This window comes from Populus trichocarpa, chromosome 4 (assembly GCF_000002775.5).
Source record: "Populus trichocarpa isolate Nisqually-1 chromosome 4, P.trichocarpa_v4.1, whole genome shotgun sequence".
In the NCBI taxonomy this organism is placed as follows: domain Eukaryota; kingdom Viridiplantae; phylum Streptophyta; class Magnoliopsida; order Malpighiales; family Salicaceae; genus Populus; species Populus trichocarpa.
In genome coordinates, this window is record NC_037288.2 from 11,898,465 (window position 1) to 11,911,667 (window position 13,203).

The window sequence follows — 13,203 nt, forward strand, 5'->3', positions numbered from 1 at the left end:
AATCAAACATGGAGCTCCTTCTTAGCAACTTTATCATGAACAAAATGATGGTCAATCTTAACATACTTAGTATGAGCATAAAAAATAAGATTGACAGATATATAAGTGACACCTTAATTATCACACCATAATATAGCTAGAGAAACAAAGGAAAGTCATAGTTCAAGGAGAGAATATATAAAACTTTAGTAGTACCATAAGCTAAAGCTTTATATTCAATTTCAGTAGAAGAACGAGTGGCAATTCTTTGCTTCCTAGATTTCAAGTAATAATAAATAAACAAGATAACTTGCTATGTTCATCAACACTGTCAACTCAATGAACATTAGTGAATCTATCATAATTCAATTTTGAGTCTCTTAGAATTGCTTATTTTTATGTAAAAACTACTTTTTTATTAAGAAATATTTAAAATTAAACCCTCATATCTCAATTGTTTCTTTTCATAAAAAAAAAAAAATTGTATCAGTCTCAACAACTCTAATTAATATTTAGTTTTAATAGAATATTGATCATGAACATTTAGGAACAATGCTTTGATGCAATAAGAATCTCATTATTAATAATAAATATTTTTTATAAATAAAATTAGTACTACATGTAATCAACCGATTAAATGCATGACATAACATAGCATTCATTAGCCATGGAGATGTTTTGAGTATAAATCACATCTGAATAGCAGCACTGCTGCACAAGTGAGATTCTAATTACTTTTGGTATCTATGCTGTTTCTGTTTCTTATCTTGTTTTTCTTCCTTTGTGTTTGCTTTGTTACGTGTTTGATGCGATTGTGGGTATGTTTGTGAGTGCATGTGTACGATATCCTTAAGTTGTAGTTTTTGCCGAAGAAGGTATTTAACAATTAAGTTCTCTTTCTTCCTTTTATTTTCCAAAGTCAGTGCCGGAATCAAAAGAAAAACAGAGATTAGACTACAGACAAGTTTAAAACCTCTTCTTGTTCATGACTTAATCCATTCAATGAAGTTCTTGAAATTCTCGCTTGAATAACCAGCTTCTCCAACATTCTGCATGGCCAATCTTTTGAGTTCTGCAGCTCTTGCCTTGATTTTTTCATCACTGATAACTGTCTCCACCTTATTCTTTATTTCTTCCCTTGTGATGATCCCACATTTGTTTTTGTCAAACTTCAATCCCACCTTCCAAACATCACAAATGTAGGTCTCATTAAGGAATTGGTCAGCAAAATATGGCCAGCACAAGAAAGGGACCCCATTGCTTACACCCTCCATGGTGGAGTTCCAACCACAGTGGCTCAAGAAGCAGGAGATAGAAGGGTGACTAAGGACTTTCTGTTGAGGAGCCCAGCCAACCATCCTTCCACGAGTGGCTACTCTCTCTTGAAATCCTTCTGGATAGGCATCGTTGGTTTCAGTGGTAATATCTGGCCTGACAACCCACAAGAATGATCTACTGGATAGTTCAAGACCCTGAGCTAACTCTTGGAATTGTGTTTTGTCGAAAACAGTAAAGCTACCAAATGCGACGTAAACAACTGACTTGGGCGGCTGCTGGTCTAGCCACTTCAAACATGTTGAGTCTTCTGGCCAGAAGTATCCCAACTGATCTCCTAGCCGATTGCTTGCCAGAAGTGGTCCTATAGGTAGAATGTTTGGGGCCAAGGAAAAAGCTCCAGGCTCAAGGTCATAAGCCGAGTTAGAAATTATTCTGTCTGCCATTTTCGCTGCCTCATTGGTTTTAACCATGAGATCAAATATAATTTTCTGTGTGGTAAAGTCACCAAGGCAGGCCCATACAAAATTTGCAGTGTCCATTGCAGGCATTGTTGGTGCCAACTGAATCATCTGGTTATTTAGCGGAGTTCCTTGAAAGAAAGAACATTAAAGTTTTAATAATCGATAGTAGGTATTCCTACTTTGAAGATCTAGAAGATCTGATACGTGGAACTTGTCACTATTACAAGTACCTTTGATGATCTGAGATTGGACTTGTTTAACCAAATTGCTACCAGAAAACAAGACAGTTGACGCTAATTCACTATGATATTGCAACAGAATAACTAAAAGGTTTGTGATAGATGATCTCACCATCGCCGTCAATGATTCCATCACTTAGTAGCTTTGGAATACTGATCAGTGAGCATAGTATGGCAGCTGCAGCAGGCCAGTAGATAGCACGTCGGATTTTCATCTTCTCTGCCACTTCAAGAGCCCATCCCATGCTCCAATCAGTAATTATACAGGTAATTTTCTCTTCTTCTGTCATATTGATCCTGTCTATGAGCTCTTCTAGCTTCCCTGGCATGACCTGAAAAATTGCTTTAGACAACTTTCCCAGTTCATTTCTATCCCCACAAGCTTCTAGCCCATCTGGAAGCGAAACAAGACTAATTTCACCCCCAAGATTAATGTTCCCCCTCAATGCTTTCAAGACCCTCTTGTGATTATACTCTGTGCTCACAAATGTGATTTTGAACCCCTGTTTTACCAGGCATTGTGAGAGTTCCATGAAGGGAATCACATGGCCCTGTGCTGGATAAGGTATGACTACAATATGTGGCTTGCCCATTTCTGTTTTAAGGATTTTCACCTTTGCCAAATTCAGCTGTTATCTTCTTAATTCAGCATCCAGATAAATCATTCGATTTTATAGAAGACTAGGAGGAGAGATCGAGAAACTAGGCAATGCATCCGGCTTTGTCTTCTTGTCTGTTGTTTGCAGTTGTTATAATTCGATTCTTTATCCTTTTTAAAAAAAAAAAATCCAAAAAATATAAAAAAAAAACAACAAAAAAATCTAAGAAAATATATTTTTGATGTTTTTGTGTTACTTTTAGCATTTTAAATGTCTTTTCATAAGAATTAAAATCTAAAAAATTTACTCTCAACGCGTTCAGTTTTTAACGTGCTCATTTAAAGATTATTGATTTATTTTTTTCATAAAATCGACATTGATGTTGTCTTTTTCAAAAAAATATAAGAAAACATATTTTTGATGTATTTGTGTTGTTTTTGGTATTTTAAGTGTCTTTTTATAAGAATTAAAAATTGAAAAATTTACTTTCAACATGTGGTTATTGGAAAATTAAAGACTTGATTAAAGAAATCAAAAACCAATGATCAAACTAAAAAAGACGTGTGGTTGTAGGGGCTGAAATTGACCATATCAGGGGTCAGATTGAAGAAAATAAAAAGTTTGATGATCAATTAAGGATCCAAGTGCACAAATAAGAAACCAATGACCAAGATGAAAATGACGTTAAACTTTGGGGCTGATGATTGAGTTTGGTAGGGGTGAAATTGAATGAAATTAAGAGTTTGAGAAAAATTATGAATGCAATTAAAAGTAATTGGAAGAATGGAGACTAAAGTGAAATCCGTCAAATTTCAAATTAGAAACCCTAATTTCTATGGCTTAACCTAAACGACATATTATTTGGCCACTGTTTAGCTTTTTTTTTTTTGTAGTTTTGGTTGATCAAGTAGGCACCTTCGGGCGAATAAATGTGGTGTCTCCGACCACCTCTAGGGTTGTAACCACCACCATTCAACTGAGAAACACCCCCTCTACAAAGATCAGTTACTCCCATCAAACATTTACATCTCATTTTCTTCAACGAACTCAACAACACCTTGTCCCTGATTAGCCATTACTGTATTTTCAGATTCTCGGCTGATCAAGTTGGCACTTTCAAACGAATGAATATGAAAGCTACAAACCTCTAATTTAAGCAAGAATGGATCCATTTGAAATGTATTCTTCTTCTCCATCAAGTTTAGGTGGTCTCCGATGATGTTTACATTGGAGTTAGTCTAGCGAAGTCTCGACTTTGTGCTAAACCACTCAACTTTTTCATGTGTTCACATTTAAAAATTCAAAGAGGGTTCTTATCAAGGGTTATAAATCTTTCATTTGAAATAAGAAGGTGAGGGATGCATGCATTTGTCTCCAAGCAAAAGAAAAATACTTAGGCAAATTTGTTACAAAATCACCATCCCAAAACCATTGGAGGACAAAGGTTCCAGTAGTTATCATTTATCCAATACCCTCTCATTTTAATCAGATTGGTAAACTTTGATCAATATATGTTTGAATCCATCAATAACCCTACCAAGACCCTATAAATACACACTAGAAAATAAAAAAAGAGGAAAGAGAGGAAAAACATTGAGAAACACACTGTGATAAGATCCTGGTGTGAAGGCTCAAGAGCCTAACATAGAAGTCTAACAAACTTTGGAAGGAAAAAATAGTGAAAAGGAAAGAAAAAATGAAGAGAGAAGGAAAATAATAGTCCATAGCAACATGTTTCATAAGCCTAAGAGCCTAGTTCTGGGTTTAACAGTAGGCTGAGAATTTATGGGTTGTTGGGTTCAGTTTCTTCATGTTCTTTGGAAGAACATTGTCTTAGCCCTATGATTTGGATCAACTTTAGTCCAATTCTTTGCACTAAACCATTCGGGCAACTTGACTAATTATCGATAATATAGGTTTTATTTGCATCAATAACAAGTTTCTGGGGTTTTAATCATAGAGTTTTGGTTTTTGAACCGGAACTTATTTTGACAAAATCCTGTTAATTCTTTGATAACCGAAGAGAATGGATGCTATATTATGATCCTTGCATGATTTCAAATAAAACATTTCCCTTGATTACATGAAAACTTGTCTGGATTGAGATTTGTGTTTATTGGGTTCTTGATGAATGTTCTTTGTGTCCTTCATGATTTAAGTGTTTGATTTGTTTTTTTACAAAAATCTTTATATTTTGTGTTAATTTTAAAATTTAATTTTGTTTTATTTTTAAACATTTGTTTTCCAAAGTTCGTGCCGGAATCAAAAGAAAAAAAAGAAAAGAAAAGAGAAGGAAAATAATAGTTCATAACAGCATGTTTCATAAGCCTAAGAGCCTAGTTTTGGGTTTAACAGTAGGTTGGGAATTTTCTGGGTTGTTAGGTTGAGTTTTTTTTTTTATGTTTTTGGAAAAAACATTGTCTTAGCCCTATGATTTGGAACAACTTTGGTCTAATTCTTTGCACTAAACTATTCGGGCAACTTGACAAATTATCGATAATTTAGATTTTATTTGCATCAATAACAAGTTTCTGGAGGGTTTTAATCATAAAATTTTGGTTTTTGAACTGAAACCTATTTTGACAAAATCGTGTTGATTCTTTGATAACCGAAGAAAATAAATGCTACATTATGGATCCTTGCATGATTTCAAATACAACCCTTCCCTTGATTGTATGAAAACTTGTCTGGATTAAGATTTGTGTTTGTTGGGTTCTTGATGAATGTTCTTCATGTCCTTCACGATTTAAGTGTTTGATCCGTTTTTTTGTGAAAATCTTTATATTTTGTGTTAATTTTAAACTTTCATTTTGTTTTAATTTAAACCTTTGTTTTGGTTTAGTTTTTTGGGTCAAATTATGGTTTTTGGTTTGGTTTATGGTTAAACCAATGTCTTTGGGTCGACCTGTTTGATTTTGTTTTTGGTCAAGTACTTAAGGCTTTGTTAGTTTGAATAACCTTTTGTTAAGAATTTTTTTTGGCCTAAGAGGGTGTTTGACAAACATACCTTTAAGTCCATTTTGGCAGTTTTCTAGGAAAAAAAAGATGATTTTGTCAAACATGACCTTACATAATAAAATAAAATAAAAATCATAAAATGATTTTTTCTTGTTGCATATAGCCCATTTCTTACCAAAAAAAAATGCATTTTATTTATAAAAATAAGAGAAAAATGTTTTTAGCATTGTTTTAGAAATTTTCGTGTTTTTGTTTTTGCATTTTTTTGGAATTTGTAATAAGTTTGTAAAATTCCTTAAGAATTTGACCAATATTTCAATAATCTTAAAAATTTTAATTCCTGAAAATTAATGGTCAACATTCTAGTATAAATGTTGGACCTACCAGCTGATATTTAAGTACTAGGAGTTGATTAGAAAATTCTCAGAATTATTTTGGATATTCATTTATTTTAATTGGTAGTATTTTTTATCATAATATACGAGTTAAGGAAAACATCTTTGCCTTCCAAGATAGGTGAACCTTTTCAGGGCACCTATATAGATTCTTCCTATAAAAATTTACCTAGTTATACAAGCCTATAATAAATTTGAAATGTCAGATTTATTCATGAGTATAAATCTTTGTTCTAAGTCATAGACGAACTGTAACACCCCTATTATTGGAAAACTAATATTGAAAATACCTTGTAATTTTGTTTTTATAAACATATAAATCTATCACTTCTTTCAACTTTCTTTTATGGTGAATCTACCTCTTTATCATTCGTTAAACTAAACCCATCTATTCTTTCATAATTCTTAAAATTTTTGGCAGAGTTTCCTTTGTTTTTATGGATACATCTTCGATATACCTGCATTTAGCATCAAAATATATCTATATATCCATAACCTAATCATATCAAGACAACCTTAGACACATCAACCCATTCATTTATCCATTCCTTCTAGTTTTTGTTTCCATCACATCCTTCCTTTTCTGAACACTAATTACCCATATTAAAAATTACTATCTTCATCAATTATATATATTTTCAAAATAATAAATGTCTTATAATTATTACAAACCAAAAGAAATTACAATATTTTAAATATAAAATACAACATAAGAAAGTGTTACGAAAAAAATTTCATTACTTAACAAAAGTACTAAATAACTAAAACAAGACAATATATAAGGGGGTCTAGTAGTATGAGAGGATCCTGCATAAAAAAAATATAAAAAGAATACCCACAATATCAGAATGATTACAAAGAAACATAATTATTACATGTAAAATGTCATCTACCACATTTCACTTTATGCTCATACTTTAAATCCTCACTAAAAATTTATTTCACAATAATTACCCACATTCTCTCAAAATATTGACTTCTTCCAAATTTCTCCATTTAAAACTTAGACCTTCATCCATAATTAAACATCCCCAAATAAAAACAAACACTTTAGCCTTGGAATAATCTCATCATAACCCTTTTACTTTAATTCATTCAATTTCAACATAACCAAAATGGTCTTCCCAACCCCAACTCATCAATTTCTCAATTACACCACATTAATTTAATACAACCCTTAGTTTCCAACTACCGGACAACTAAGTTACAACTTCATCCTCTTAATCTCTAATTTATCTAATGATTATGTTAAACCACTAACATTTAGTTTCCGTAACTACAGACCACTAAGTTAAAATTTCCCCTTCCTTAATCTTCGTCACTATGGACAATTAAGTTATAACACTAACCCTTAGATTTTGTAATTACAGACAACTAAGTTTAAATTTACATTCCCTTAATCTCCAACTTCGCAGATGATTAAGTTACTTCACTAGCCCTTACCTTCTGTTTCTACGGATAACTAGGTTATATTTTCCATAATACCTTTATCCACAATCATTCATCACAAACTTCATTTCAATTATATTCTCCAACAATCATTTTTATCCAATTCATGATCTTAGTACCAACTTTTTATTTTCTTCTATTTCACAAACATTAATTTAACAAGAAAATCAAACAACTAAAGTAAACAAGTTTAAGGTAGCAACTCCTACCTACAACTCTTGATGCTCGAGCTCCTTCCGTCGATGTCCCGACTCTGAATGCTCCTCCTAACATTTATTGAAAAGCATCTGTATTGGTACCAACATATAAGTCAAACAATATCCTATATCCATTTACCTTCCTCATATAATATTTTCACAATGTCTATATCATAACATCTTTTTAACATTTTCCTCATCTACATGATTCTCATTATCTAATCCCTACATTACATTTCATCAAGCCTATTAGTCCTTTTTATTTTCACCATATATAACAATATTCACTTTTCTTTCCAGATTTTTAACCTATCATGTAACACAACCCTAATATAATTTTATCCTTTATGCTAAATACATATTTCTTTTTTACACTTTCCTATTAATAATCTTAACCTTAATATACATTACTCATGACATACTTTTCTAAACAAAACTACATAACCTCATTTCCTTTATCACCTATGCCATAATCACTTTCCCTTATCTTTCCCTTGTTATATCCTTTCCTTCATTCTACATAATAATCACACCCCCATTCATTAAATGTTTCTTCTCCCATGGTTAGCCATTCAAGCCCAATTTTCCTCCTCCATCATATTTTTTTTCCCAACCATCTTTTAATCTCACAACATCAACATAAACCACAAAAGCCAATTTCAAAGTATATCCTACCAATATTAATACAAATCTTAACATTTCAAAATTTAGGAATTTCAAAGAACCATATGAAAAACATAACAAATCAAGCAATTGTTACTTTAAAACAACTTACCTAAGTGTTTTAATCAAGAATCAAGGCTAACTACATTATCTTGGTTTTCTATTCATCATCTTCCTCATTCAAAGTCTACTTTCTCTCTCTAGAACTTCACTTTGTCTCCTAAGTTCCCTTATTCCTTCTTTTCTCTCTTGTTTCTTGTTGATTTCTAGCTAAAAACACTTTTCCTAACACAAATTTAGGGTTCCGTCTTGCCTTTTCTCTCTTTCTCTCTTAAGCTCTCTTTTCTCTCCTATTCTCTTCATTTTTTTTTCCTGTCCAACCGTGGGTTCAAGAAAGAAAAGAGTTGCTGGAATTTTCCAGCTCATCAGGTGTATTTATGAAACTACCATTAATAAATTTCATGCTATTTTTTAGTCTAATTGTTGACATTTTTTTGACAACTTTACTGAACTTTGATCGCTCTAAAATATTAACTACATATAAAACAATATGTGAAGAGATTCCTCGTAAAATATCAGCCCGGTTTGACGGTCGAATTGAACATTATGCTTGATAGCACAAAACTGGTTGGTAGGTGATTTTATGCAAGAAAATTTAATTTTTCTTGTTAAACTCTTACATAAAACATATCAATTAGTCCTCTACACCCTAAGGGTCATTTTATCATTTTTTTAAACTAATATATAAATGTTTTAGCTTTAAAAATTCGAGGATTTACATTCTCCCCTACTTATAAAAAATTCATTTAGAAAGCATGTATTTTCAACTTAATAGTACCTAACTCTCCACCTGAATCGTCACGATGCCCAAAATCTTGGGAATTCTCTCTCTAACAAAAAACTCCACCATTTTCGAAGCTTACATTCCTTCTTGCTCTATTCGGCACAAACCTGTTTCCTTGGCCTACAAATGCAAACTTATAGTCATCATCACCCATATCTGTGTTATCATTAACAAACTCATCAAAATCAGTTCTATCATTCTATATAGTCCTTCAAATATTACTGCTTCTGCATTCATCCCCACTATTATGTTGCTTCATTGAGTCTATTTCATCCTTCAACTCCTTGGTCACCTTAGTCAAAAGTTTAATTTGTTAGTCCATAGCTCCCATTTGGAAAGAGAATTCGATGTTTGGTGTCGCTGATTCGTTGTTTTCAGAAATCCTTTGAAATCTGCAAAACTTTGGTGAATAGCACAAAATATATCCTCACATCTCTCATATTTCACATAAAATCAAGGCTTTTCACTATAATAAACTCATTATGCCTTTTACCTTATAACTTGTTTTCTTTCGGTTCTTTTGAAACTAAAAATCCAACCAATCAAAGTTAAAGGCTTTCGTAACACAATTCAAATATGAATATAGACTCAAGAATTAATAAATATACTTAAAACAAGCAAAATAAAACTACAATTATGATTTCACGAGTAGCAATGCAAATTCATACGAATTGTGGACGAAACAAAGATGCGAAATAAAACAGAAGTGAAAATTAATGAAGACACTTATTTGACTCCTAAATAATCCCAAAATAACATAACAAACTGATTTGGTCAAAACAAATAGTAGAAAAACATAGTTTGGAACTTGACGCAAATCTACCTATTACATAATTTTGAAGCACCATAATTGAAACTAAGACCTAATGATATCAGAATGACCTAAAATTAAATATCTAGTATATTAGTACCTAAAAACTATAGATCTCAATTTAGAGGTCATTCTATTATGCCTAAGTATCGAAACCCGTGTATGATCAGTTTGCAATAAAATTAAACTCTGAATTGAAACCTTATCTAAATGATATCTAATTAAGCCTAAATTTAATATATAGGGAAAATTCACCCTCAATAGAAGTATATGAAATTTCAATTAATTCTGAGGTGTCTTTCTTTATTCATTTTTTTTAAATCTTTTTTTAGACTTTTATAATACTTATATGTTTAGAGATAGTAACAAAATGAAATATTTTTTTTACTAGTATGCCACATACACAAAGAAGAAGATTGACGCAAACACTGAAAAAACTTAACAAACATTAGAAAAATGAAAATTTTATAAGGATATGACTTGTTCTCGGAGCCTTGCTTTGATACCAACTGATGTGAACTTCATGAGCACGTGGTCACTCAACCCATAATCAAGATTGAGATCTGATCCCGGAAAGCGGAAAGATGTCTGATAGGAGTGTGACAAAATGAAAACATGTCCCTAGGCACCAACACTATTAAAATGAAGTCGAATGATGTCACAAAACTAGTCAATCTTTGATAAGTCAGATTCAGTTTGTTCAAGTACTAAAGAATATAAGAATCTCTCTCACATGTTAAAACTAAAAAGTTCAGAAGTATTATTCATCAAAGGTGTTGAAATTTAGGCTTACATGTGTTTAAATAATTTTGAGAAATTAACCCTAATGGATCTATCATTGTGGGCTTAATTGACTCACTTATAAAAACTAACCCAAAACCTTTACTAGTAAGCCCAAACTCTGATCCAAACAAATTTTGGATCCTAGCTGAAAACAAATTATTAATTAAGCCTAAACAAGCCTTGAGTTATAGCTAACAAAATAAAAATAAAGCCCATAAGTCCTAAGTTTTTATTTGTCGTGAGAAGATAAGAAGAAAAAAAACATTGTAGGTCTAATACAAAACTTATTTATAGCCATAATGCTGCCTAATAATTCCAGGAACTAAAGGAGAAGTTGTCGCCCATTTGGTTTCCAAGTTAGAATATGATTCTAATCTCAGCCTTGTATTTACCCTTCTTTTGGAAGAAAAAAGATGTTGTCTTTAATGTTTCTTTTTGCCACCTCTTGATATCCTTCCAATACTAAAGACACAATTAAGTTGCTAAATTATTCTCCTTGCACAACAAGGAAACTTTGTTGTCACATGTGTTTCCTAAGTCAACTTGAATTTCTTTGTTATGTTTTCTCCTTACGTGACAAGGAAATAAAATAAAAATAATAAATTCTAATATTTAAATAAAATAATTAATGTTCCAACACATATTAAAAAATCTAAAACTAGTTAGAAATCCACAAAATACATGGAAACATCACATAACAAGGCTGACTGAAACTGATACAAAATTGTTAGTCTTGTTGTCAAAACTTTATAACCCAAATAAGGGTATAGTAAGACCTTCTTGAACATGAATTAAATGTACTAAGAGCTCCAAAGAATCCTTTAAATTTAGCATTAACCAAAACTTTCTTAAGTTTAGCCTTAATCAAAACTGGTACGACCAGCCCATTCGATATTTATTTTAATGTAGTTTTTTTGAACTTGTGATAGGTATTTGTAACGTGTAGATCCATGCACGTCAACTAATGCCAATTAAGCATGTTGGCCATGGGAATTAATTAAGTGGACGTTGTTTGGAATGGAATTAGTTCATTTAGTCTGTTTTTTCTTTGATTTTGGGATGGCTCATCATTGAAATATTTTCTAGGTCATCTACGATGTCTTATATCTGACCACCATACCATCGGGCTATGCCAGTTTTCTCATGGTGGTTGAGCTTGTTAATACACCATGTGCTTTTTTGACGTATCTCATTCTTGCACTTGATTTTGTTCCTTTTCACGGTGCACCTTTTAAATGTTGCTGTCTGCGTTTTGCTGTGCCTGGGAGGGGATCCTCGAACCGCTGGGTCATTAATTGAGCTTTATTGGCTTTCTTTGTGCTTTTAGTGGCTATTTTCTCAATATTTTCTAATCTCCATTTTGAGAGGATGATTCACGATGTCTTTTGGTCCTGCTCTGAAGATCAATTTCATTCCTGCATGCATCTCTGGTTAGCTCCTTTGCAGCTCTTGGGGCGTAGGCAATGGCTACTGAACCGCCTCATGATGGACGGAGGAAAAGACCTCCGGTTAGCAGGACTTTAAACATAATCACCAGGACCACGTGGAGGAATGTCATTGGACATAACATCTATCAAATAATTGTCCTTGCCATCCTTCAATTTGATGGGAAAATTCTCCAAAATAGTTTCATACTCAATACCTCCTAAAAATCTGCTGGATTTTATCATGTTCTCCACAGCGGTTTTCCAGATTGTGATCATTGTATTCGTGGGCTCAGGTGTTACGTGAGCCTTTTGTTGGTTCTGCCATTTCTTTCAACACTAGTCTCTCTGGGAATAATGGTGGTGAGATGGTGACAAAATAAACAATGAAAGGGAGAAAGTTGTAAACCGTTAAATAAATGTAAGGAGGAATGAGAATTACCCTATTAAATAAAGTATTTTACTTGATATAAATCAAAATTGATTCCATAATCAAAATTTTAAATTGCAATTAATAAAGATATTAGCATAGTTTTTAAACCCGATCCGGGTTCCGGGTTTTGACCGGGTCACCGGGTCACCTAGGTCAATTCTTTTTTTAAAAAAATTAAAACGATGTTGTTTTAGTAAAAAAAAAGTCAACAAGTTGCAACTAGGTTTTTAACCGGGTCTGGACAGGTCAACTGGATCGCCCGGTCAGCCAGGTCACCCCAGATTTTACCTTTTTCTATTTTTTCTTAAACCCGGCTCGGTTCCAATTCTGGGTCTGCCAGGTCCCGGATCGATCCGTCAAGTCAGACCGGATTTTAAAACTATAGATATTAGGAATACCCTATTCTTTTATCTTAACATTCAATTTTTAAAAAAATTTAATTAGAGTGAATTACCGGTTTATTCTAATTTATAATATATTAATTTAAAATAATATTATAAAAACTCATTTATGCGCTGTAAAAATATTTTAAAATTTTTTTGAATTTGTTTTAATTTTATTTTAAATTAATTTTTCTTTGTATTTTCAAATATAACAAATAAATTTAAAAAATATATTATTTTAATATATATTTTTTTTAAAAATATTTCTTTTAAAAATCTTTACCGCAAACTGAGTTACGTAAGTTTT

The 13,203-nt window shown here is 32.1% G+C and overlaps 1 protein-coding gene across 1 annotated transcript; it reads right to left on the minus strand.

The window, feature by feature from the left end:
• Positions 1 to 857: 857 nt before the first annotated feature.
• On the minus strand, positions 858 to 2,690 carry LOC7472606 (UDP-glycosyltransferase 83A1). Its single transcript, XM_002306002.4, has 2 exons — positions 2,070 to 2,690; positions 858 to 1,846 (listed from the first exon to the last, which is right to left on the minus strand). The coding sequence occupies exons 1-2, from the start codon at positions 2,548 to 2,550 to the stop codon at positions 963 to 965; spliced, it is 1,365 nt and encodes a 454-aa protein (XP_002306038.2). The 5' UTR covers positions 2,551 to 2,690; the 3' UTR covers positions 858 to 962.
• Between the last annotated feature and the right edge of the window lie 10,513 nt (positions 2,691 to 13,203).